The sequence below is a fragment of the Perissodus microlepis genome, chromosome 19, assembly GCF_051167445.1.
Source record: "Perissodus microlepis isolate ML-2025 ecotype Zambia chromosome 19, ASM5116744v1, whole genome shotgun sequence".
Lineage (NCBI taxonomy): Eukaryota > Metazoa > Chordata > Actinopteri > Cichliformes > Cichlidae > Perissodus > Perissodus microlepis.
In genome coordinates, this window is record NC_140479.1 from 1,980,934 (window position 1) to 2,007,735 (window position 26,802).

Below are 26,802 nucleotides of genomic sequence, written 5' to 3' on the forward strand. Positions count from 1 at the left end.
TGTTTGTTATTCACACAGTGAAAAAAACATTGGATTTTTATGAATGGCTTTATTAAATAAAATAATAAAAAAATGTAATATACAATATTAATTAAATACTCTCTGTGTAAAACATTTGCCTTTCAAGATATTAAAAATTAGACATTACAGCACATAAAAGTAAATAATATTTGTGTAGCAAATGAAAATAGGGTTTATAAGATTCAGTTTAAACACCTGCTCATATCTGTCTGTTTATATATGTTCATAGTCAGAACCTCACATACATCAGAAGTTTAACTGCTGAGCTTCTAACTTGCCAGAAATCCAAATGCACAGTTCTTCACTGTTAATGGTATTTTACTTCAAAGTGCATTGAAAAGTAATTAGATTTAACTTCCAGTGCAGTTTAAAAAGGTAAAAGCTTTACAGTGAGCACTGTAGAGTTGTCAGATTTTTAGTATTAGTATTAGTAAAAGTTCATTGGTGCTCAAAGATTTCTCTGGATGTTTACTTAATTAGCGCTGACTTTGTAGATCGTACAGGTGTCGTACTCTCCCTAGCTGCTTTTGGTAACAGATGGTTCTACTGTGGTTTCTTCTCTTAAGTATAAAAATGTAGTTTGTTTTTTCCTTCAGCACCCTGTGGACACAGCGATCCTTGTCTTGGCATTCCTGCTGGTAGTATGAAATGAAGCATCGGTTACAATCAGAAACTAGTTTGGTGTATGGAAAGCTTACATGAAACAAAGTGAGTTTGAAAACTGTCCATCACTGCCACAGTGTATCACAGGCATACGTCAGCCATTAAAATCAAGGAACTACTTCTGATGGATCCAATTCGATGAATCAAATTCTTCTCACAATAATATTTTTTCAAAGGAAAAAAAGCCATTTTATTTTTTTAATTAAAAACTCTGTGTACTTTCCAGTTCTGGTGTAAGTGATGCAATAGCAACAGCTGATCTAACATCTTTAGAAGCATACCGTTGTTATTTTTGATGGTAAGTAATGAAATATAATAACTGTCCAACCAACAAAGGTTTGGCTACAAGCCTACAGCTGTAAGGCAAGTCTTATGATTGTAATCCTGTTAAAATAAAAGGGAGAAGCTTTGTGTCATCGTGGTTACAATAATGAACACATAAGGCTGTGGACAATACAGTTTAATGAAAGTGTATCCTGTAGTTTGGATGAACAGCAGTCCTCCATGCTGATGTTTGATATTTTGTCAGTTCACTCATCTCAGCCTGCGTGATGTCACTGTGTTACCTTGGCGCACACTTTTATTCCTGGAAGGTGATTTATTTTATTTTATTGTATTTTTTTTTTACCTTCTAGAATCTACCAGCTCTCGGGCAGCTGAAGCCTTTGTAGTAAATCCTGCTCCCCTGTGATTTGAAGATGTTTGGATATGGGAGCACCACTGAGATGCGTTTGATGGTCCTTAATAATGTAGCTGTTTATGTATCTGACATTGCAGATCTATTATTTAGAATGATAAAGTAGCTATTAGGAGACTGACTCTGAAAACAGTCCCAAGGATGCAGTTAAAACTGCACTTTGTATTAGTCTGACCCTCCTGCTACATTCTTTCTCTTTTTACGATATCGCTTCACCAAATCCACTCATTACCACTCCTAAAAACAAAGTGAGGGTCACTTTGTTTTTCATTTATTGAAAAGAACTCCTTCAGCTCTGTTGCTAAGTCAAGTGAAGTGCTTCTTATCTTCTGTTAAAACTATAACTATGAATCATTTGTACTGGAGCTGTAAAAAAAAAAAAAAAGTGTATGAACACAACCCTTTAAATCTCGCAGAAAACATAAAATGTTTTTTATTCCATCATCGTGTGCCAAATTTTTCTTTGTGATTGAAAACATCCCTCGTTTGTAATTTTAGAGCACTGATTGTAATGTTAATGCAACTTGAAAATATACCCAGCGCTAACCTTGACCAATAATTTGTGCATCTATTTAGAGTTTCAGATGACGTGAATAGGTATTTCTATATTACGCATCCAATTAGTCTGCATTTATGCAGTTGTTCAGTTTACTTGTGTTTTGTCCAGCACTTGTACAGACTCACCTCTGCTCACCTCTTGACATACTTACCATCTAAAGATTGCAAAATGAATAAGGCTTTGGAATCACTTTGTTCCATGACTAATGGTGTAATTTAGCTGCATTGATGTGCAGTAGGAAAAGTCCTTTGAAGTAGAGTAGAGCAAGACACTGATGCAGCAACTCAAGCAGCCATCTTCAACATCAAAGAGAACAAATAGTTGCCATGGAGGTAAACATCATCCCTCCGTCCCCTTATTCCTTTGTCATTACTTCTTTCTGTGTACCGTCATTTACTGTTTGTACTGAAGCAATACCTGAAAGCCTTTTTGTGTGAATCTACTCTTCCTTTTCCGCTGGACACTTTATCAGGTATACATTCAAAGTACTGGGATTCACCTCCTTTTACCTTTAGCACTACCTTAATCGCTCATGGCAACAAGGTGTGAAAACATTCCTCCGAGATTTTGATCTACTTTGAAATGATGCAGTTGTTGTATTTGAATACAGTGAATTTACTGACAAGGTCAAAAAGCCAGTTTCAGATTATTTGAGCTTTGTTACATTGCGACCTGATAGCAGCAGCCATTAAAAGATGAGTACACTTTGGTACTAAAGGGATGGACATGGTCATACAATGGTGTTTAAACAATGCTCTCATGGTGCTACTGGGCCCAAAGAGTGCCAATACAATATCCTCCGCACCATTGCACCACTACAACCAGCCTGAACCGTTGATACAAGACAGGATGAACGTTTGCATGTTTTTATCCAAATTCTGATCTTATCATTAGAATATTGCAGCAGAAATCCAAAATCTGTCACCACCAAAGTAAAGAACAAACAGCGATAATTCCCCCAACGTTTCAAGCACAGTGCATACACAGGCAGGTTGACAAACATGGAGGAGCTGGAGGGGAGAGTGAAAAGCAGGTCCAATATTATCTCTCAAAATCAGCCAACCAGTGAAGCTGTTGAAGGACAGGAGAAATATATTCTACAGAAGCGGTTCTGGTAGTTACACGAGCAACTGCATTTTGGACCAGCTGACGACTATGGAGAAGTAACCAAGAAAAGACAGAATTACAATAATCAACACGGAGTGTAACCAGAGCACGTACAAAAATTTGACTTTTTCTTGTTTGACTTTTTTGGATGGAACTTTTCCCTGTCTTAGATAGTAGATGGTTATTGGTGGTGTGGGGATTGGACCTGTGCAAATACTCATAACAAAATAAAATAAAGAAAAGATTGGGGGGATGATGATACAACAGGGTAAAACAAAGTGACTGGTACTTCATGGTATCCGGTTGTTAAGTGATGACGTGACGAATCCTACTTCCGGGCCTAAAGTAGTCTGCGTTTAATATGGCTTTTGTGTTGTTAACATGTTTAGTGTTATGTATTTTCTTCTATTTAATCTCAAAAAGCTCCTAAAACAGTCAGTGATCACTGTTGACCTCCCTCGGCTTTTATTACCGCTGATCATTTATTTAAGCTCAGTTTTTAAAACCTTAGGATGTAACTACAGCCCAGCCCATGCAGCAGTATATGAATGACTAACCTCGTATTGTGGATGGATTATCTCAGTTGTTCTCCTGGCTGAAGTTTGGTCCTTTTACAGCATCCTGCCATGCGATTACATTTGTTCCTGACCACCAAGAACACCCACGTTAACTTTTATCGAGTGGAAAAAAAGTTAGCTTGTTTATATTATGCTAACATAGCTGTGTCGCTAGCGGTCATGTAGCACATCATGATATACCAGCTAGCCAAACTTCAGTAACCCTACAAACTTCACTGCTGTTTAGTTTTCTGTCTTCATTTATGTTGGAAGTGATAGCAGAGCTGTACGTTTTAATTTGTTTCCAAAACCCCGCAGTCAGGACATGCTATATTGTATTTAGATAGAAGCTAGCGAGCTAACTTCCTGCTAACTTCTAACTCCGTTAAATGTCATAAATTCCGTTTTCATGGATGCCTGGATGTTAAACTCAATTGTTACACCTGGTAGAGCAGAACGCTGATCATTTTATTAAAGATGAAAGACTTTAGACGGTTTTTCAACTCTCAGTAATGCCATAGTGATCGTTTGATATATGGACCTGCAGCGGAGTTTAGGCCCAGACACGGCTAGTGACGTCAGACTTAACGACCGGATTGTCCATATGAGAGATGATCATTGAGTAAAAATAAGTTTTTGCAACATTCATATTTAAATTACTACGTATATGATTAAAATGTCGATTATTAAATTTAAGTACCTGGAACACTTTATTTATGTGACTCTTGAAGGATAATGTTGGGTCTAGAATGACCCCAAGATATTTAAATTCTGGAGCTAATTCAAGCTCTACTCCATCCAGGAATATGTTTGATTGCGTCAAGTTTAAGGGGCGTTTTGAAAAATACATGCAGACAGTTTTTGAGGTATTCAACATTAGGCATGAGTCCTCCAGCCAGCTATGCATTAATGCTAAAGCAGCTGTAAGATCTTTTGCCACCTGCTGGACACTTTTGGCTTGCGTATATATAACTGCATCATCCGCATACATTTGAGCAAATATATTTGGACAGACTTCAGGTAAGTTATTGTATAAAAGGCTCTGGGATTTTAGGTCTATGTTCTGCAATATTGTGTGGGGTGGAGTTGTAGGAAATTACGTAGGCAGATGTTTGGGGTACGGCGCTGCTACTCCAGAAGGGGAGATTGGTTTTCCGTGTTAGTTCTGTTTTACCTCATCACGTCAGCTGTGTTCCTGATTGCCATCCATCACGGTGATGCTCCGAGTGTTAAGTTCATGACTGGAAGTAAGTTTCCTTAAATATGTTTATTTTGTGATCCCGATGTTTGCTGCAGCTTTAGTTACACTCTACCGTGTTGTCGCAGTGCATTTTTTCATCTCGTGATTAGAGGCATGTGCCGCTGGCTGCCGCCATTTTATTCGGCCACACGATGGCGCCAAAGTCCCTTTGTTCACAGTTAGAGTGGATGTTTCGGCTATGTATGACATTCTCTTTTTTTTTTCTTTTTTTTGTGTCCCGTTTGGATCTTTAGCCATCAGAATTGTTGTCTTAAGGCCAAGAAAGATGCCAAGCGGATTTATTTTACCAAGTGGATCATCATGGCCTTGCCATATTGGTCCATTTGATTGACCTTTATTATAATTATGAATTTATTTTATTTTTGGTTGCTACAAACGGGACAGACATGACTGGGGGATAGGACAGGGAAAAAGAATGAAAGAAAGAGAGGGAGAGAAAGAAAGCCAAAGGGGAGAAGAGACGGTGAGAAGGGGGGGAAGAAAGGAAAAAAGCAAACAAACAAAACACCAAGAAAAAAACAGAAGAGGAAGCAAACAACAAAGAGCAACATAATAAAAAAAACCCCAGCACCATCACAATAAACTAGCTAGCACTAGATAACAGTAGATACTAAATAATAAACGATATTGTGCAGCACGCAAGATAGACAGCGCACAATGTGCTTTGAGGCAGCAGCCAAGAAAGGTGTAGTCCACGTCTGTGAACACCCGTGTGTACACCTGTGTGTACACCTGTGTGGATCAGCATGCTTGTATTCCAAAGGTTTCTCCATGTAACGATCTGCTAGGGAGTGTGGGGAGCCATAGCCCCGTCCACCAGGGTATGAAGCAGGTATGGAGGAGATCCAGGCCCCAGATATCCAGAGGCCCCAGAGTACAAGGACCCGAGGAGGACCACCAAAGGGGGGGGGGGGGGGGGGGGAACCGTGCCACCCTCCTGGGAAGAGCTGAGTAGAGCCCCAAACGAGAGGTCACCCCACAGCTACGGAGCAGAGGCCAGAGGGGGTTGCAGTGGCGTGCAAGCGGGCTCTGTCAGCAGCCAGCTGTGCCAGAGAGGACCGAGCTTCAGGCCCAGAGGCCAGAGGCCTGAGGGCACCCCACCCCCCGGAAGGAGCCCTCAGGCCCACAGGCGCCCGGCCCCGCCAATCGGCCACCAGGAGTGAGCCGGTACATACATGAGCGCCCAGCCCCAGACGACAAGGACCACCAACACACCAACGTCTGAGGGCATCAGCCACCGGCAGGGAGTGTGGTGAGGGGAGATAGGCCTCCGTACTTTAGAGGGCCTGAGATGTTCCCAGAGAGGTGGAGTCTAAGACCCAACCTGACATATAGACACAGACGAACAGGCACATGCGGACACAAACGTGCATTCCCACCCCCATATACACAACCAAATACTCGGCACTCACCCAACGTGTAGACAGACACAAATAGACACTGTACAGACAGTCGCACTCCCCAAACATACTCTATATCCCAGGTCCAGGTAAATCAAATCAAATCAAATTCAAATTCAAATTTTATTTGTCATGTACACAGTCATACACAGTACGGTATGCAGTGAAATGCTTAGACAACTGCTCGTGACCTAAAGAAAAAAAGAAAAGGCTATGAATAAGATAGGAAATAAATATGAAAATTAAAAAGGGTAAATTTAACTAGGAAGGAATAAAATAAAATATAAAAATTAAAGTTAAAAATGAAATAACTGTACAACACAAATTAGAATGAAGGGTAAATTTAACTGGGAAAGAATAAGATAAAATATATAAATTAAAGTTGAAAAATAAAATAACTGTACAACAAATACACAATACACAGTATAGAACTATATAAGAATGTATGAAGAAATATAAATATAAATATATATATATATACAATAACAGCAGCTGTACAAGTATTAACTGGAAATGAAGACTATAATGACCAGTGTTGTGCAAGCCACATTATTTAGTGTCTTGTGCAGTGCAAATATGCTTAAAGTGATTAAGTGATGAAGTGAAAAACAATGTCCAGAATGTCCAGTGTGTGTGTAAGAACCATATGTGTGGGTCAGTACTGTGTGGTGGTGTGATTGAGAGACCGTATCGCCTGCGGGAAGAAGCTCCTCCTCAGTCTCTCTGTGTTGGTCTTCAGGGAGCGGAATCGCTTTCCTGACCTCAGCAGAGAGAACAGTCCGTTGTTGGGTTGGCTGAGGTCCTTCACGATCTTCCTGAGTAAAACGAAGGAAACGAGTAAAAGTTCCTGAGCACCTTGGAGGGCAGTTGGAAGTCTCTCAAGCGTCTAAGGTGGTAGAGATGCTGATGGGCCTTTTTCACCACGGTGTTGATGTGACAGGACCATGACAGGTCCTGCGTGATGTGAACTCCGAGGTATTTGAAGCTGTCCACTCTCTCCACTGGGCACTCGTTGATGACGGGGGTCTGGTAGTTCCTCTCCTGCTTAGTGCTGAAGTCCACTATCAGCTCCTTTGTCTTACTGACGTTTAGAAGGAGGTTGTTCCTCTGGCACCAGTTCTCCAGATTCCTAATCTCCTTCAGGTAGGCTGTCTCGTTGTTATCAGAGATCAGGCCCACCACGACGGTGTCGTCAGCAAACTTGATGATGGTGGTGGAGCTGGTAGTGGCCACACAGTCATATGTGTACAGAGAGTACAGCAGGGGGCTCAGAACACACCCCTGGGGGGCTCCAGTGCTGAGAGTGATGGAGGCTGAGATATGTCCGCCCTCAGAGGGGCAAGCCGCACCTAGACCCAGGAGATGTAACCCTTCTCTCTGTGGTGGAGGCAAGCGGACCACCTCCTTATCTGCAGTAGCAGGGAGGCCCCGCATCCCAGACCCCAGTCTGACGGCCAGCACCTCCTCCCAGCCCCCCAGCCCTAGACGGCTAACAGAACCGGGGTGAGTGAAGACCTCAAACCTCCCTACGCCCGCTCATATGTAGTGTTGCTGTGTGCTGTTCTAAAGTGCATTTAAAACTCAGGAGAGCATGGTACTAGCTTCCTCTCAGAGAGCAGCACGGCTCCTCCCGAAAACCCTTAGTGTCTAAATGCATTTAAAATTGAGGGTAGGGCACCAGCGCCAGAGGTGGGTTGGAGTACACCGACCATCCTCTGGATGCTGTAAAACGTGCCCACCCCCAAGGCCCTATATGTATGTGTTATGTGAGAGTGTGAGTAATGTGGATGTCTAGGTTGCAGAATAAAATTGAGGCACAGGCGGCCAGAAGGGGACAGAGGGGGAGTGCCTCCCCTGCACCCTGGTGACATACCTGCACCCCAAGCCCTGCGTGTGTGGGTGGGTGTGGTAGAGCGGGAATAGGGAGGCAGCTGAGGATGGGGAGGGAAGAAAGGGAGGGGCAAGCGGCCCCTCCCTGGGGCCAGCTCCCCCGCTGACCCCAGTAGGCACCCCCACACTCTGGAACCCACCAGGGCAAGGGGGCCCAGGCCCATCCGGACCGGGGCCCGCAGCAGCAGCACCGCCCAGCCCCACAGAGTCCGGGGCAGCCCACCCGACTCCACCCCAGAGAAAACTGCACCCACCCCATCATCCAATCATCTCCCAAACTACACAAAACAATAGACACCCAGGTTGAGTTCATTCTCCCCCTCTCCTATATCTCTCCCCCACCTGGAGAGTGAGCTCCTGTAGTGAGGAGACCACCTGCAAAGATATAACAACCTCCCCACCAGTTAGAGAGCCCCCTAGTTGGGCCGATGCACCAGAGGTCCCCTGCACTGGGGCTGAGCCCCCCTGCACCCACCCGCCCACTGCTCCGGCGACACAACAGCCAGGACCCAAGCCCCCAAGGCCCGGCCAGCACCCCAGACCGGGGGGCGGAGCATCCCCAGACCCCCAAGCCTCCACGCCCGTCCCGGACCCTTCCCGGCGCAGCCAGGCTACCAGGCCAGTAACCAACGTCCGCCAGCACAGACCCTCCCCCATCTCCGCTGTACGCAGCCACAAGGAAAACACCATCCAAGAGCCCCAGAGCTTCTAACCAGGTCATGGCCACATCCCCCAGGTTAGGCCCTCTAGGGAAACGTCCCTAGGGACTCCCCAGACGCCCTAACGCCGTCCCTACCCCCATATCAACCACAATAGCGAAGGCAGGACCAAACCATGACCCCCCACCCCCACTAGGTGATGAAGCCGATCAAAGGAGCCTAAAGGGATTGATCAAATGTGATGGCAGAGGTTGTATCAAGACTAATGTGATCTATTAGATGGTTTTTATATTGGTTAGAATTAAGATTATTTTTATTTTTCCAGTTAATGAGGACCATTTTCTTGGCAATGCATAGGGCAGTGAAAACAACGTGGGCTGTGTTTATTTCTGCAGTGACCTCATCCAAGTTGCCCAGCAAGCATACTAAAGGGGAGGCTGGAATGTTACATTTCAGACACTTTGATAAGTCTTCACATATCTCACGCCAAAATTTCTGAACTGGTGGACAGAACCAAAGAGCGTGGATGTAATTGTCCGGTGTATTTGCTGTGCAGTGTGAGCAGTTGTTGGAAGGCGTATAGCCCATCTTGAACATCCTATGACCAGTATAGTGCACTCTGTGTAATATTTTGTATTGTATTAATTGCAAACTGGGATTTCTGATCCATTGAAAGGTTTTTAAGCATATCGGAGACCAAAGGTTTGGGTCTAAGTTGATTGATAAATCTGCTTCCCATTTTGCAATAGGAAGGGATATTGATTCATTTATTTTAGAAAGTGTTCTGTATATTTTAGACAATAATTTGGGGGGTTTTAGACTAAAAAATTGTACCACACTTGGTGGTGTTTGTAATTCAGCTTCACTGGGATTAAATTTCTTTTTTACTATGGATTTAATTTGTTGATATTCCAAAAATCGTTTCTTGTTGATCCCATATTGTGTAACTAGTCTGTCAAACGAAATAAAGTCTGTTCCTTCCAACATATGTTCTAAGTATTCAATTCCTTTGCAACTCCAATCTGGAAAGTTTATCATATTATTGTTTTGTAATATGTCCGGGTTGTTCCAGATAGGTGTACGTTTGCATGGGATTAATGAAGACTCTGTCATTTTTAGAAACTCCCACCATGCTGTCAGAGAAGAGCTAATATTGATGCTTTTAAAGCATTCATGTCGTTTGATGTTTGAGCTGATAAATGGTAGGTCTGAAATTTCTAGGTTATTACATAGTGCCTGTTCTACATCTATCCAAGGTTTATCTAAGAAGGTGTGTTTAAACCATCTAGAGATGAACTGAAGCCTGTTGGCTAAAAAATAGTGATTAAAGTTAGGCAGATTTAATCCTCCTTTATCCTTGGTCCTTTGTAGTGTTTTTAAGCTGATACGTGGGGGTTTATCTTTCCAAAGGAATTTAGAAATGTACGAGTCTAGAGATCTGAACCAATCTTGTGATGGCTTATTTGGGATCATTGAAAATAAATAGTTTATTTTTGGCAAGATCATCATTTTTATAGCGGCGACCCTTCCCATGAGTGATATGGGTAAAGATTTCCATCTAGCCAGGTCGCCTTCTACTGTTTTTAAAAGTGGGATGTGGTTTAATTTAGTTAATTCTGAAAGTTTAGGAGAGACATTAATACCTAAATATTTTATATTTCCACATTGCAGTGGGGAAGGAGAAGAATTATGGAAGGAGCAATTAATCGGAAGAACTGTTGATTTCGACCAGTTAATTGAATAATCTGAGACACTTGAGAAAGAATTTATCAATGCAATTACCCCAGAGATATTGGTTTGTGAGTTTTGGAGAAAAAGTAACACATCATCCACATAAAGGCTGATTTTATGTTCTATATTCTTACATTTTATGCCCTTAATTGTTGTAGCCTGTCTAATTGCTGCTGCTAGTGGCTCAATAAAAATTGCAAACAGTGAAGGGGAGAGTGGGCATCCCTGTCTGGTGCCCCTCAGAAGAGAGAAGCTGGAGGATGTTTGGTCTGTATGTATGACATTCTCACTGTGTTTAATTGTGTCCTTTCTGTGTTTGGAGCAAGAGATGTAAGATTGGCATAGTTCGAATCATATATGTTATGTTATGCATATATTCAGATGGATGTGTTGGTTTATTTCATTTAATATTTTATGTTCATCTTAGTGAAGCTGTTGCTGTATATATTTATATACTCATGGCAACTTGTTTGTTACTACAGACTGCTGTCAACACTGAGCATCTAGGTGGCAATAAAACAGCTGGCAGTGACAATCCAGCAAAGTGGAAGCGTCTTGTCCTCCTTCCTGTATCCTGACCGATACACCATCTTGTTAGCTGCTGAACGTAAAAGAACTAGCCCTCACCAAGTACTCCTCAACAGTTATTGATAAAAAGAGAGAACAATAAGGGCCCAAGAACAGATCCTTGAGGAACCCCTGTATCACAGTCTAAATAAATCTGTTTCCTGTGTGACAGATATGAGGCAAACCACTGAAGAGCCTGACTGGAGATATTAAACCGAGTCAATCTGGACAACAATATCTGATGGTTTAGTCGAAAGCCTTCTTCAGATCTAAAAATACAGCTCCAACACAGGTACTCTTGTCCAGCAAGCTCTTCAAGTTCTCCACTAACACACACAGGGCAGTGTCTGTGGAGTGATGTGCCCGAAAGCCAAACTGCAATGGATGTAATGAGGGTTGGGTGTTTTCTAGGTGAGCAGTGAGGAGTTTAACCACCCACTTCTCAGCTATTTTAGATATAACCGGGAGTATGCTTATGGGGCGATAATTAGCCATGTCAGTCTTCACACCTGCTTTGAAAATTGGTGTAACTGCAGCAATTTTCCAATCTGTTGGAACAATGGAATGTTCGAATGACATATTCAAAACATGAGTTGTTGGATGTACAAGCAAATCCATATGTTCCTTTAGGAAATTTGTGTTAATACCATATACATCAAGTGCTTTTAATTTTTTTAAACCTGTGATTATGAGATTATGCTTTAATCTCGATGCTTTCTATGCCCTTTAAAGCATAGTGGTTCTGTTCAGCCTCTCTTTGATTGTCTCAGTGAGATCAGGGGGTAGATGGCGCTAAATTTTCCTAATTTATTGAAAAAAGGACTGAGGTCATGCTTTTTAAATCCAGTGCCTCCAGCTGTGTCCCTGCCTTTGACCTTTCTTATTTGGCGTGAAAATGGATACCAGCCTAAAACTTGACAAACATATTTCAGTTGAGGCGGCTGTCAAAAATTAAGCCCTGCTAACCTAGACACTCTGATCCATGCATTTATCACCTCTCGTCTGGATTATTGTGATTCTCGGTTAATTGGAATTAGCCAGGCCTCCCTCTCATATCTGCGGCTGGTACAAAACACTACTGGACGACTTTTAACTGGTACAAGTAAACGAGAGCACATAACCCCGTTTTTACCCACGCTGTCCCTTCACTGGCTTCCTGTAAAGTTTCGAATCCATTTTAAAATTCTTTTACTTGTTTTTAAGTCTCTTAATTGTCTCACTGTCCCTTATATGCCGTCACGTGCTCTTAGAGCAGCTAACCAGGTGCTTTTGACTGCTCCTGGAGGTCAGGCATCTCTTGCTGTTTTTAAATCTCATTTAAAAACACACCTTTTCTCCTTGGCTTGTAACCCAGTGTGAGTTGTAATATGTGTTAAACTTCCTGCCCTTTGTATGTACTTGTTCTCCTTGTTCTCTTATTTGTTATTTTCCTTTTTGTACAGTGCTTTGATCAGGTGTTATGTTGTTTTAAAGTGCTTTAGAAATAAAGTGAAAGCTGAGTTCCCGCCCCACACCTTTTTCCTTTTTTTTTTTTTTTGCCTGTCCCGTTTGGTTCTTTTGCATCAGAATTATTGTCTAAAGGCGAAGAAAGATGCCCAACGGATTTACTTTACCAAATGGACCATCCCAGCCTTGCCGTAATGGTCTATTTGATTCACCTTTTATTGTTTATTTTATTTTATTTTCACTTGCTACACACGGGACAGACATGACTGGGGAAAAGAAAGGGGAGAAAGAAAGAGGGAAAGAAAAACAGCGAGGAAGAGGGACGGTGATAAAGGGCAAAAAACAAAAACCAACAAAACAAACAGACAAAAAATACATCTATCAATCACCTGGTTCACCTGTTGAGAAAGAAAAAAGAGAAAACAAGCAAAAAAAGACAGAGCAATATAATAAACAACATCATCGCAATGATATATGGGAATATGACAGTAAATACTAAATATTAAACATTATTGTGCAGCACGTAAGATCGACAGCGCACAGTGTCCTTTGAGGTAGGAGCCAAAAAGGGTGTAGTTTGTGTGTATGAGCACCCGTGTGTACACCTGTGAGCATGAACGCGCTTGTTTTTAAAAGGTTCCTTCATGTAACGATCTGCTAGAGGGTGCGGGGGGGCCACAGCCTCGTCCTCCAGGGCATGAAGCAGGTATGGAGGAGATCCAGGTCCAGAGACATCCAGAGGCCCCCAGAACACAAGAGACCAAGGAAGACCAACGGAGGGGCAGCCGCGCCACTGTCCCAGAAAGAGCTGAGGAGAGTCCCAGATGAGGGGTCACTCAGCAGCCGCGGAGCAGAAGCCAGGGGGGGTTGCAGTGACGTGCCCGTGAGCTCCGCCGGCAGCCAGCTGCGCCAGAGTGACCGAGCCCCAGGCCGAGAGGCCGGGGGCACCCCACCTCCGAAGTGGCTCGAGCGAGCCCCAGGCTCCAGGCCCCGACAAGCAGCCACCAAGGAGTGAGCCGGTGTGTACCTGGACACCCACCCTGGACACAAAGAACCACCAACGCACCGATGTCTGAGGGCGTCTGCCACTGGCAGGGGGAGTGGTGGGGGGAGATAGGCCTCCATACCTTGGAGGACCTGAGATGTCCCCAGAGAGGTGGCGTCTGATACCCAACCTGACATATAGACACAGACATACAGGCACACACAGATACAAACATCCATTCCCACCCTCATGCTCTCATATGCACTTACTCAACACTCACCCCACGTGGAGACAGACATAGAGAGACACTGTACACACAATCACACTCCCCAAGCGTACTCTAAGCCCTGGGTCCAGGTACCCTTGCCCCCGGGGTGGAAACTGCACCCAGACCCAGGTGGTGTTACCCTTTTCCCTGGGGTGGAGAGAAGCAGACCGCCCCGACTCCGCAGCAGCAGGGAGGCCCCACATTCCAGACCCCAATCGGACGGCCAACTCCTCCTCCCAGCCCCCCCGCTCCAACAGGCAACAGAGAACGGGGGTGTGTGAAGACTCCAAACCTCCCTCCGCCCGCTCATATGTAGTGTTGATGCATGTGTGGTCTAAGGTGCATTTAAAACCCAGGAGGGCATGGAGCTACCTGCCAGAGAGCAGCAGGTAAGCGCATAGCCCCTCCTGATAGCTCTCAGTGTCTACGTGTATTTAAAATTGAGGGGTGGGCAACGACGCCAGGGGTGAGGTGTACACCCTGATGGTCTTTTGGATTCCGTGTAGCGTGCCCACCCCCAAGATCCTATATGTATGTGTTATGAGAGTGTGAGTAATGTGAATGTCTAAGTTGTGAGATAAAATTGAGGCACAGGCAGCCAGAAGGGGACAAGGGGGGGGGATGCCTCGCCTGCACCCTGGTGACACACCTTTACTCCAAGGCCCTGAATGTGTGGGTGATTGTGGTGGAGCGGGAAGAGGGAGGCAGCTGGAGATGGGAAGGGAAGGAAGGAAGGGAGGGGCAAGTGGCCCCTCCCTGGGGCCAGCTCCCCCGCTGACCCCAGTAGGCACCCCCATACTCTGCAACCCGCCAGGGAAAGGGGGCCCAGGCCCATCCGGACCGGGGCCTAGTTCAGCAGCACCTTTTTGGTTCCCAGATGTTCTATACTCATAAAAAACATTCATAGCTTTTGTCCCATCACTTTTGCATGTCATATTATAATAAGTGAGTCAAATTTTAGCTATGTATTTACAGCATAACAACAGAATTTAACAGTTTAATCTTTTAAATTTTGCCGACCGTACATACAATACACAAACATCACATTGGGGAGACAGGTCAGGCTAGGTAGCGAGGAAAAAAAACATCGAAATGTGTAACACAGAAGGATAATACAGGAATGCACAGATATCAACACACCATAGCACAATAAACACAGACAGCAACATGGGAAAGAGTTCCAGTGTGTACATCTGATCTGGGACCGCTGCAATCTTTCGACTGCGCCTCCAGCTGACCCGATGTCCACATCAGAGGGGAGGTAAGCGTTGGAGGTGGCGTTGGATCCGTGGTAGGGAGGGTGATGCGTCAGTGAGTGCTTATCAGTATCAGTATATGTCTGTGTGTGCGTGTCCATAGTTCAGCTGAGACAGTGTCCTTCGACCTGCCAGGCTAAGTAAACAGTCTTCCAGCCAACCCAGGTGGCCTTGTAGGGAATGGGAAGGAACAGACTCAACACAGTCGTTATCAGGGTGTTGTTGTTCGGCTCCGGCCTTGAGCCCACAGCTGGCGCCGAAGGGGTAGCCGCAGTATAATGGTGATTTTTCTTTTACAACTCATGAGAATTTCAAGCTGTTTTTAACACTCCGACACTGGTCTCTCAATCTCCCGTTGGATAGCTGCGAGTTTCTCCATGATGTTATTTACCTTCAATTCCGTGGTCTTTTCAGGCTTTTGCTCACAGAGCAGATTCTGAGACCTCATGACCGCAGCCAACTGATCCGCGATGTAATCCAGCTTCCGCCCAGAGGTGTTGTTCCGAGTGGATTCTTCCCTGATGTAATCCAATATATGCTGACAGGTGTTATTCTGAGCCTTCACTGCAGCCGTTAGCGCCTCCAAGCTTTTAACCATGCTGCATTCAGTGAGCCCTTTCTGAGAAGCCGCACCTCGTCCCATCGTTTCAATCCCAGCGGGCAGCCTTGGGGGGGTTTGAACAGCCGGTTCCGCTTTCTTAATTCTCCGATAAGCCAGGGCCAAGCCAGCTCCGATCAGCAAGAACCCTGTTATCATGGTTCCGAATAGGTAGATATCTTCAGCGTCCTCGATCGACAGTCCCGGGTGGCAGACATCCTCCATGTCTGCCACCCGTCCATCGTGTATCCGGCAGGGAAAGTACCTCCAGGGCACTCGGGCTCTCCCGAGCCCAAACTTCTCGTTGAGAAAAGGGTGTCAATAGCATTCAGAGACCAGTTGATCAAATCCATAATTCTCTTTAGGTTTTAGAAACAGACTGTGAGAGAGTGTTCCAGGGAAAGTAATACAAAAAAAACACACAAGACTAGACAAGGACATAAGCAGGGAAGATAAGGGAGAGGAGAAAAAGTGCGTCCGCCTCCTCCGAGAGCCAAAGTAGTGACTTGAAGAAACTGATCAGCCTACACTGTCAGTGTCATCTGTCGTATGTAGCCACGAGCCATTATTAATAGTCAGTAACAATACTTTGACCCGGGGGCCTGCTTCGTCTGATTATATGAAAATATTACAGTTTGATAAGATCAGCCAATTCCTTCTCCTTGTTCTGTCCACTTCAAGTGTTTTATCTTTTTCACACTCACACTTGTGCCAATGGATACATGGGTATAAGCAGCCATTGATGGACTTACACATATACATGCAACCTGAGTTTTACTTTTCCTGTTGCGTGTCTTACTTGGCAGGATATTGAGATAAGGACCAATGCAGGCCTGTACCTGCCCCAGATCAGCGACTTGTTGAACAGAGTTCCCCGGCAGATGCTGTTGCTGCTGAAGACCAATGACCTGCTGCGAGGCATTGAGACCACGCTACAGACCAGGGCCTCATCCTCATCTTTCATCAACATGTCCCGCTGCTGCATACGAGCCATAGCCAGGTAAGAAATATACTTTCAGAAGGAGGTGACATAAGACATGACATAAGAATCTGTTAACATATCAAAGTCTTGGCTGGTCTGTGAGTTTTGACACGTTTCACTGGTAACAGAATTTACATGAGTGACGGCTCTTTAGAGGTTACCTTGTTTTCAAACTGCAAACTTTTTGCTTTATGGTAGGTGGAAAAAGAATGAAATATAATAACCAGGGTGTTTTGTTTGCTGTATGTTGCAAACATGTGGAGGTTACTTTGAGTGACAGTTTGACCAAGACTTAGATTTCATACATGTAATGGAGGTGAATGAAATATTCTTTGTGCTCTTTGGAGCACTGAAAAAACCTTTTGATAAAATGTGGTATCACCTGTTCTAATTGCATCAGTTTTTAAAAATTGAAATAGGACACCCAAGAACCAAATGGACTCTCCAATGTGGACAGCACATCTCACTGGGTTTGTGCAGCTTAAATGAACAGAGGATAGTGAGGGAATGTGGCTAAAGATAACTACATCTATGAAACTACCCAAAGGTCCAGTTGGGCTGCAGGTTGGTTCCATTTAGATGAACAATGTCAAGAATCCAAATATTCAATACCAATTCATCCATGACTAATGGTATAAGAACCTGGGCTTGAAGTGAAGGGCTCCATGGGCTGCTGATGAAAGTAAATTCTCATTTGGGTGTTCATTAACATCTTACCATTGTCATCCAAAAAACAAAAAAACAACAAAACTTTACAAATAAATTTGGTTTCTTTTGATTGCACCTTATTCTGTTTGTGTGTTCGGCAACAACATTTTAAAATGTATTTTCCTAACACTTTGAACATGTACAGAGCACATTGATTCATTCTTCTGTGCATCACAGTGCGAAGGTCCTCACTATTCCCACAGTGGTAAACAGATGATGGCTCGTGCCATTGTCTGTGATTTTGTGTGAAACTCATGAGAAATGGCTTTTGAGAGAAATCTTGATTTTATGACCCAGATTGTGCCAAAGCCATAACCACTTCCTCGTTCTTCTGCTTTGTCTGACAGGCACAAGAGGACTAAAGCTCAGAGCAGGAGAAGGCGTGTGCAGATCACGCTGGCCGAGTCTCTCAGCCTGTGGAAACTCTACATGTATGAACTGTTTCTGTGGCTGAAAGGATCCATGACCATTCTGATGCCATTACTACACTGAGACATATTTGGATGTCAACCTTGTTTTTAAATTCATCTTTTACCTCAAGTGTCCACTCATTAGTGTTCAGATAATGATTGTAACATCGTTATCTGTAATTTACTCAGTATGCTGTACATTGCATTTTCAGCAGGTCACTATTGTTGGGAATTTTATGACGTGAAAAAACATTCTCCTGTAGGTTCTGTAGTGCAGAGATGGATCCTAAAACATGAGCTCCGAGACATCTGGAAACCTGAACTTTTAATTTTAGCTTAAAAATGAAATATCGCAGTTTATATTTGGTAGGGAATAACACATACAAAATACAAACGGATTAGTTATTAGTTAGTATTAATTAGTTGTTAAAGGTGCATTATCTAAAATTGATGGTCAATAGAGCAGGAAAAACAGTAACTCTTACCAACACCTGATAAAACTCACCTGCAGATATCTACTGAGCAGCTAGCCTAAATGTTTGGCCAACAGCAAATTTGTGCTGTTGTCATCTTTTTACATGGTGATGGTGGCACATACCAAACATGACATCATCATGAGGGTGGGTGTGGCTTAGCAGGTAGAGCGGGTTTGTTTGTCAATGGGAAGGCTGATGGTTTGATCCCCTCTGAGAAGCACGTGAGACAGTATTTGTGACAGAGAACGTCAGATAAATGTTGCTGTATTAACTTTTATTCCTCTTGTCTTCATTGCATACCTCCACCTCTGCAGGCTTTCTTCCACCTGCTCCCCCACTCTCACTACAGATAAAAGTTTTATCCACACATGTCATAGCCAGGAGGACTCCTGCCTGAGCTCATCTCTTTACCTGCCCATCACCATTGCAACCAACAGCTGATCCCTGGAGTAGTTCCACCCCCACCTTGATCCCATCTGTCACTCCTATGCACACCTCACCGCTGCCTTGCTGTTCTCATTTATGTCCTGTACAGCCCTCACCTGCTGCTCTGCCACTCCTAATTTCCTCATATAATATCCCAGTTCCTCTCTTGCTGTCAGGCTGTCAAACAGAATGACACCAAAAGAACCCGACAGACAGAAAAAGAAAACGAAGGAAACGAATCATGACCCCTGGATCATGTATAAAACATTTACCGTTAGGGTCATATGATCTTCTCAATGATAAGAAAATGGTTTATATTTGAATATCAATTTAATGTAAGTCTGATACAGATCAGTTACAGATTTCCTACATACAGTATGCAGTAGTCTGCATCTATCCCTCAGTCACTCGTTCAATGAAAATCACCTCACACTGTCCTAAACTCATTATTTACAAATGTTCTTGGCAAGAATATCAAAAGTGGACAAATAAATGATGTAAGTGACCATTCACCATTTTTATCACAAAGTGGTACAATCCCATTAAAAAATAATTAGTCAAAAACATATTTTCTCTCTGAATCATAACTGCAGTAAAATCTTTGTAGATGATTTAAATGAAGCTTGCTGTCTATAATGACTCTTCTTAACAGATACTGTCCAAACAATAAAACACAACTCTTACCTCACACCTCAGTGTTGTCTCACTGTCCTCATACATGTCCTGCACCACCCTCACATATGTCTCTGCCACTCCTGACTTCCTAACATAGTACCACAGTTACTTTCAGGCACCCTAGCATATGTTTTCTCTAGATCCATAAAAAGACTTATTGCATTTCCTTCTGACCTTCTGTATACTTCTCTATTAACAAAAGTCCACTACAGTCTCTCATGGACCTTTTTATACCTCCACAGGTGTGTCATCGGACTATTTGCCTCCCACTCTGCTTCGTAGCGGCCCTCACGTTCTCCTTTCAAATCATCACTTCCTGATTCTCTCTCATGTTCTTCATTCATTAGTCCCTCAGCGTATTCCTTTTACTCCTCAACAGTGTGTTACAAAGATGAAACACACGTCTTAGTACTCTGCTGTCTATCCTTAGTCTTAACCCACGTCACATCATTACAGCTTCCTCTCTCTGCCTAGCCAATCAGTACATGTCCTTTTCTCTGTCCGGGATCACATATAACTCTATACTCATACAACTATAAGCCTTTTCGTTTCCAGTTTATTTTGCTGTAAAACCTCGCTCTTTGCTGGACACCTGGCATCCCGCCACTCCTGTCTGCTTTCTCCATTTCCCTGATTATTCCACTTCTCTTTGGGAATACCTTTCTATACTTTCCCATTCCACCACAAGAGAGGTCTCCTTGTCTTCTTTCCTCTGTCCACGAGATACACTAAATACCTTCTTGACTGTTTCACTCACCACTTGGGCTTTACTTTCCCAGTCATCTGGTAACTCGTCCCTAAAACCCAGAACCTGTCTCAGCTCCTCCTGGATAATATTCTTCTTTCTTCAGTTACTGCCATTTAGTACTTACCTCTGCCTTCCCACACACCACCAGAATACCCTAACCCAGGGGTCGGCAACCTGCGGCTCTTTAGTCCTTATAGTGCGGCTCCGCGTGGTTTGGGAAAATAAATTAGAAGTATTTAGCTGAAGTGTATTTTATTTATGTTAGTTCTTTTTTAACTTGTAGTTCTAAATTGTTAGATTATTGTGATATTGAAATACAAAAATACAATTATATTCTATTATTTCTTCATCGCTCAAAATAAGCGTCACACTCGCGGAAGCCGGTGTACCCGCCGAAACGCTATTAATTTATCGAGACTTTCAACCCCAGGTAGGCCAGTTATGGATCTTCGGATCCACATTATGTCAGCAGCTGTTCTCCACTGTGAACTATGTTAAAACAAACACCGCTCACGCCTCACAGATGACAGCTTACAGTCCTGTAAAGATGAAAGTGACTTCGTACAGCCCCGATTTGCAGACGCTGTGCGCAGAGGTTCAGGAGCACAAGTCCCATTGTAAACATATCACGGCAGACCCGACAATGTTTGCATGAACACGCTTTTCACACACGGTTGCTGTACGCACACAGCCGGCTGTAGCTTTCCGGTGCTTTTTTTCCCAGTTATTTTTTAAAAGTCAGGTCAAGGCTCCAAAAGCTCAAAGGCGATATAAGGGTGGCGGCTCACAACAGTTTTTGTTTGCTGGATCATTTTAGTTCAGCTGGGTGTCTTTGCTTTTGTTATATTTCTTTAAGAGTTCAAAATGTGTTAATTACATAAATAAAATGTAACTTTCTCTGCAGCACTTCATGGATTTCATAAGCAACACACCTTAGTTGTTCACACAAAGCATAAAAGTAAAAAAACAATATATACAGTGTTATCTTCATTTTAGATGTCAACAAGTATTTGCGGCTCCCAGTGTTTTCTTTTGCGTGGAAACCGGGTCCAAGTGGCTCTTTGGGTGTTAAAGGTTGCTGACCCCTGGGCTAACCCATGTCTACCCAACATCTGGTCATAAACTCTGTCTAACATCTGCTCCAGTTACCAGTTACATCTGCCTTCTTTACCAGTCCCATAGTACATGTAAAGTCCCTACTCTCACCTCCACACTCCTGCCTTCTTTCTCCATGCCTCCAAGGCTTTCACCCTCTCCTCCTATGTTTGGGGCAACAGCACACAGTTTCCTTGGACAGCATGCTTGCCAACACACCGGAGGTTGTAGTTGTTAACCCAAGCTCTGACTGACCCAATGCAGAAATCTCATTCTTGTTGATGTTTGATTTGGCAGAATCCCACTGCTGACACAACCCTCCCCTTTTATTTGGGCTTAGGACTGGTACTATATTTTACATACTGCACCTTTAAAACACACGGTTATAACTCTGGATGGCAGAGCTTCCAAATGAATGTAAGAATATTTAGCTCTCATTACCGGTCATGTTATGAAATTCAGTAGTCCTGATATTGAGACAGGAAGTATCATAAGCTGCCTTTTAACCCTGACTTGGCCAAGAGACTCATAACATTATTTCATAATTACCGTCAAATATTTCGGTCTAAAATTTCAAAAAGGTCTGCTGGAGCGAAACAAACATGTAAAGGAAATGACGTCATAATAATAAAACAGTGAAGCAGCCAAGTGCCACATCTTTAAGCCTTTTTAAAAGTGCCACAGATACAAATGCTGTTGTTTCAATGCTATGAGCCAACAAAGTGATGAAGGGTGCTGAGAACTAGAAGAACAACCTGTACGAAGCTCAGTCCTGACAGTATTTCTAACTTATTCCTGCTCCTCTACAAAATACCTCAGAAAGATGTTTCCATCAGATCACAGAGGTTTCTGCTGATGGTGAATGCATCTGATGGATAAATAGCTTATGATAGAATTATAGTATGGTGACTGACCGTGTTTACCATTTCAGAGTACTGTTGATCTTAGGTCAAATACTAGGCACTCATCCCTCAAGCGCAGCAGTTTGTGTTACTGACTGTGAAGCTGTCTGAGCTGACAGATAACAGGTACAGCGATGACAGAGACTGAACTTTTCACACCATCTCTGAGCCTGAGTCCAGCTTCAGAGAAAGCTCGTTCCTGCCCCTTGTATCCACAGTCTCATTCCAAAGCTGGGTGAGGGTAGGGATGCAGACTGACTGGTAAATCAATAGCTTCAGTTCTGGAGAGCATCGCAAATTCACATAAAAATTATGATATTAGTATTTATTCACAATTTTTAAGAAACCAGACACTGGATGGTTTACAACAGACAGGAACTCCATTTCTGTTTCTGTGACATTCATGTCTTTTATTGTTTTTTGCAGAAGTTTCGCTTCATCTTATTCAGTGGATGACTTTTGATTTATGAGGAGAAAATATTATTTTAGTGTTTGGCATAAAAAACTGATGTTCATTAAAGTTTTTCTATTTTTATTGTCATCTTTACTTCTGGATCCAAGTCAAATAGAAAAGGCTTTGGGTGTAGTGGAAGTTCAATGACGTCTTCACAGTTCACCACCGTGTTAGAGCACACAGGCCACAGTGTTTGTACTTTGCACTTCTTAGAATTAGCATGTGCAAATAATGAGGAAATCCTACACATCTCTTTGAAACAGCTGGTATGACGGAGATTATCTGAGACTTTACTGATTCTTCTATGAAATTCTTCTATGAAATGATCCCGCACTAACCCTTGTGCCATGGCTTGAAGTAATTATCATTTTAGTTAATGACTGCTTATTGTTATGTTATTATTCTTATCTATTGAGCACGGAGTGTTTATTTTATTTGTATTTTTTATTTTTTTTGTCCTGTTAAAAATTAAATGATTTTGTGTGTTTTGAAAAACAACCACTGCGTGTTTTGACTTTATTATTGAAATACAATAACCATGGTTAATAAAACGCAAAAGCCTTTGCAAATTATTTCACTACAACAAAGAATGAAATGATCATAATGAATATCACGTTTGTTTGAAACGTTATAATTAGCAGGTGGACTGTTTTAAATCAAGACTGTTAACCTGGAAACTGGTCTTATTTTTTCTTTGGTTATATTTAGACTCAAAATATGTCTGATCGTAAAATTAAGGTTGCATCCAAAAAGTACACACTAATCAGAGGATGTTAAACTGTGACATCGATGGATGTTGATAAAGTTTTATTAACAAGATTTCCACTCAAAATTTTGTAGGCTGTAGCTCAGGAGCTGCACGGTCAGTTCCATAATTAGATCTACTGATCGGATGGTGGTAAATGGAACCTGGGGGTTCAATTCCTGGGTGCCTCAGTCTGCATGCTAAAGTATCTTTGGGAAAGATACTTTAGCATGCAGCATACTGAACCCCAAGTTGTTGATGAGGCATGTTTTATAAAGTGCTTTGAGTGCTAAAGTAGAAACGGGCCATTTACCATTTACTCACTGATCAGTAACAAACTGTATAAAAAATAACTTGAGTGTTACAAGCTAACTAAATGTAAAATGTAGTCGACTCCAGTTATCATATAAATATATATGATGGTACGTTTTTAAAAAATGTTTATTTAACCATTCATTTTACATTTTATTATTGGTGATTATTATTTATTTTGATAATTATCTCCAGCTGTTACTCTGAAATTGAGTCATATCATGTGCAGTTGCGACCAATCAAATGAAAATATAAAACACTATACCTGTATCCCACTAATCAGTGTTTTTGAAGGCCTGACACTGTGATTCCTGTTTCATTCCTTCTGTGCCACAGAATGTTGTTGTTACTGATAAATGGGTAACAGTCACACTTCATTATCTTGGACACCTACACTGTAGTGTGTTTCCATTCATTTATGCAACAGTGTCTGAAATAATCAGCTGGCACAAACAAACCAAACAATAAATAAACACCAAACTTTGGACAGGCAGAACACTTCACCTTCTACAGCTTTTTGAATGCTGTCCATATGTATTTAGGATTGGTGTGTGCTTAATGATGATGTCATGTTCAATAGGTTTCAGCTGAGTTCTGAGCAGACAGACTGCTCCTGCATTTATCTTTGTGCTTCCAGTGACACGGTCAGTGAATGGCAGCCATGCATAATCAATCCATCATTCAGTAAATTAAGTACTCTACTTCTTCCTAAGGGGGAATTGGTATTGCAGCAGTGTAACAGACACTGAAGAACCTGTATGTTTGATGGATCTACTCTGTTTCTTTTTCTACCACACATTCATCTTTTTCATCAGGGGACTTTGACACAGGTAGAAATTCTTCATTACAGAACTCTAAAGGTTCAGTTTTGGAATATCACAAGACTAATTAGTGACAAATATGAGTTACTAAAGGTTGTATCTATGAAAATCTTCATCTAACCCCGCTGTTAGGTGATATGTTTGTGTTCCTCAAGCTTGAGTCCTCTACCAGGAGGTCCTGCACTGTAAGAAAATACATACATATTCAATAATCATCCAAACATCCAGAAATCCTGGACTGAAAGACAGCACAGAGGCACTAATCATGGCAGCACAGGAACAAGCTCTGAGCACAGGATCCATAGAGGTCGGGGTCTACCACACCAGGCAAGAACCCAGGTGCAGGCTGTGTAAAGATGCCCCTGAGACAATCCAGCACATAACTGCAGGGTGCAAGATGCTAGCAGGCAGGGCATACATGGAACGCCATAACCAAGTGGCTAACATAGTGTACAGAAACATCTGTGCGGAGTATAACCTGGAAGTCCCGAGGTCAAAATGGGAGACGCCCCCAAGGGTGGTGGAGAATGATCGAGCTAAGATCCTGTGGGACTTCCAGATACAGACGGACAAAATGGTGGTGGACAAACAGAAGAAGACGGCCGTAGTGATAGATCTAGCGGTTCCAAATGACAGCAACATCAGGAACACCTTTTATAATTATGTATATAATTACCCTAACCCTAATGAAAAACAAGGTTCAAAATAAAATTGAAATATCGCAGACAGGTACAATTACACACATCTGCTGTAAACATGTGCATGTAATCAATATTCCAGTGAGAAGAATTATAATTCGTTGTCCTTATGTCAATCAGGCAATTTGGTATTCAGGAACTGGTCCTCAAACTTCAGTGTTTCAGGTTGAGCTATCTGGGAAAATAAAAGTGAACATTTAACCAAAGCAAAGTTGTGTGTAAAATATATATATTGTAAGGTCGTAGGCAAAGGAACAGGTCAAACCAGGACGACAGGGCCAGCCCACTGCAGTAAGCCCACTCATGACTTTCACAGTGTCAGTGTCAGCCTTTCAAGCTCCACCAAGTTCTGAGTGTCCTACAACATTAAGCTGTAATCAGTGTCATTATATAAACTGTATATAGTTAGCATATCACATCACTATACATGACAAAGGACATGTGGCTCCTAGCAGAGTATTAAAACCAACTAAAATAAAACCAATAGGTTTGATCATATCACTGCTGGCATGTCTTCACAAAATAAATGAAACAAAAACACTTTGAGTATTTCTCTAATTTAGAAATTTACAGAGATATTTTGTTTTTGTGCAACCTGGACTTTATTTTTGTTTATCTGGTGATTGTGCATATTGACTCTGTATCTGACCTGCCAGCTTTATCATACAGACTACAAAGCGCATCATCAGAGTCCCTCTAAGGTGATTCAAACTTTGTTTCCTCAGAGGCTGCATGAAATTCAAGGACACTGATACTGTGATGCATGTGTCTCATTTCTCTCTCTTCTGATCTGATGAGCACAATTAAAAAGAGAACCATGGCCTCAGATTTGGAGGTGCTGATTCTCATTCCCGCTGCTTCACACTCGGCTGCGAACCGTTCCAGTGCGAGCTGGAGGCCCTCACCCGATGAAGCCAACAGAACCACATCATCTGTGAAAAGCAGAGATGAGATTCTGAGGCCACCCAAGTGAAAGCCCTCCGCCACTTGGCTGCGCCTAGAAATCCTGTCCATAAAAATTATGAACAGAATCTGTGACAAAGGGCAGCCCTGGCAGAACCCATCACCCACCGGGAACGAGTCCGCCTTATTGCCGGCAATGCAAACCAAGCTCTTGCAATGGTTGTATAGGGATTGAATGGCCTGTAGCAATGGGCCAGACACCCCATACTCCTGCAGCACCTCCCACAGGACACCCCGAGGGACACGGTCGAATGTCTTCTCCAAGTCCACAAAACACATGTAGACTGGTTGGGCAAACTCCCATGCACCCTCAAGTATCCTTGAGAGGATAAAGAGCTGGTCCAGTGTTCCGCGACCAGGACGAAAACCGCATTGTTCCTCCTGTATCCGAGGTTCAACTACCGGACGAACTCTCCTTTCCAGCACCCTGGCATAGACTTTCCCAGGGAGGCTGAGGAGTGTGATCCCCCTGTAGTTGGAACACACCCTCCGGTCTCCCTTCTTAAAGATGGGGACCACCACCCCGGTCTGCCAGTCCAGGGGTACTGCCCCTGATCTCCACGCAACATTGTAGAGGCGTGTCAGCCAGACTGGACAACGTCCAGAGCCTTCAGGAACTCGGGGCAGACCTCATCAACACCAGGGGCTCTGCCACCAAGGAGTTGTTTAACTGCCTCAGTGACCTCGCCCCCGGAAATTGGCGGTCATCCCCCTCATCCCCA

General features: G+C 43.1%; 1 protein-coding gene across 2 annotated transcripts in view; it reads left to right on the forward strand.

The window, feature by feature from the left end:
• Nucleotides 1-23,039, forward strand: part of adck1 (aarF domain containing kinase 1) — a 97,336-nt gene extending 74,297 nt beyond the window's left edge. The window contains exons 11-12 of one of the 2 annotated variants that reach the window (XM_084915326.1): nt 16,472-16,665; nt 17,703-23,039. In XM_084915326.1, the coding sequence (XP_084771452.1) occupies nt 16,472-16,665; nt 17,703-17,847 (339 nt within the window). In that variant the 3' untranslated portion in view covers nt 17,848-23,039. Of the gene's footprint in view, nt 1-11,027; nt 16,167-16,471; nt 16,666-17,702 lie in introns of those variants that run through there. The other variant, XM_084915327.1, reaches the window with a different exon arrangement.
• Nucleotides 23,040-26,802: the final 3,763 nt, after the last annotated feature.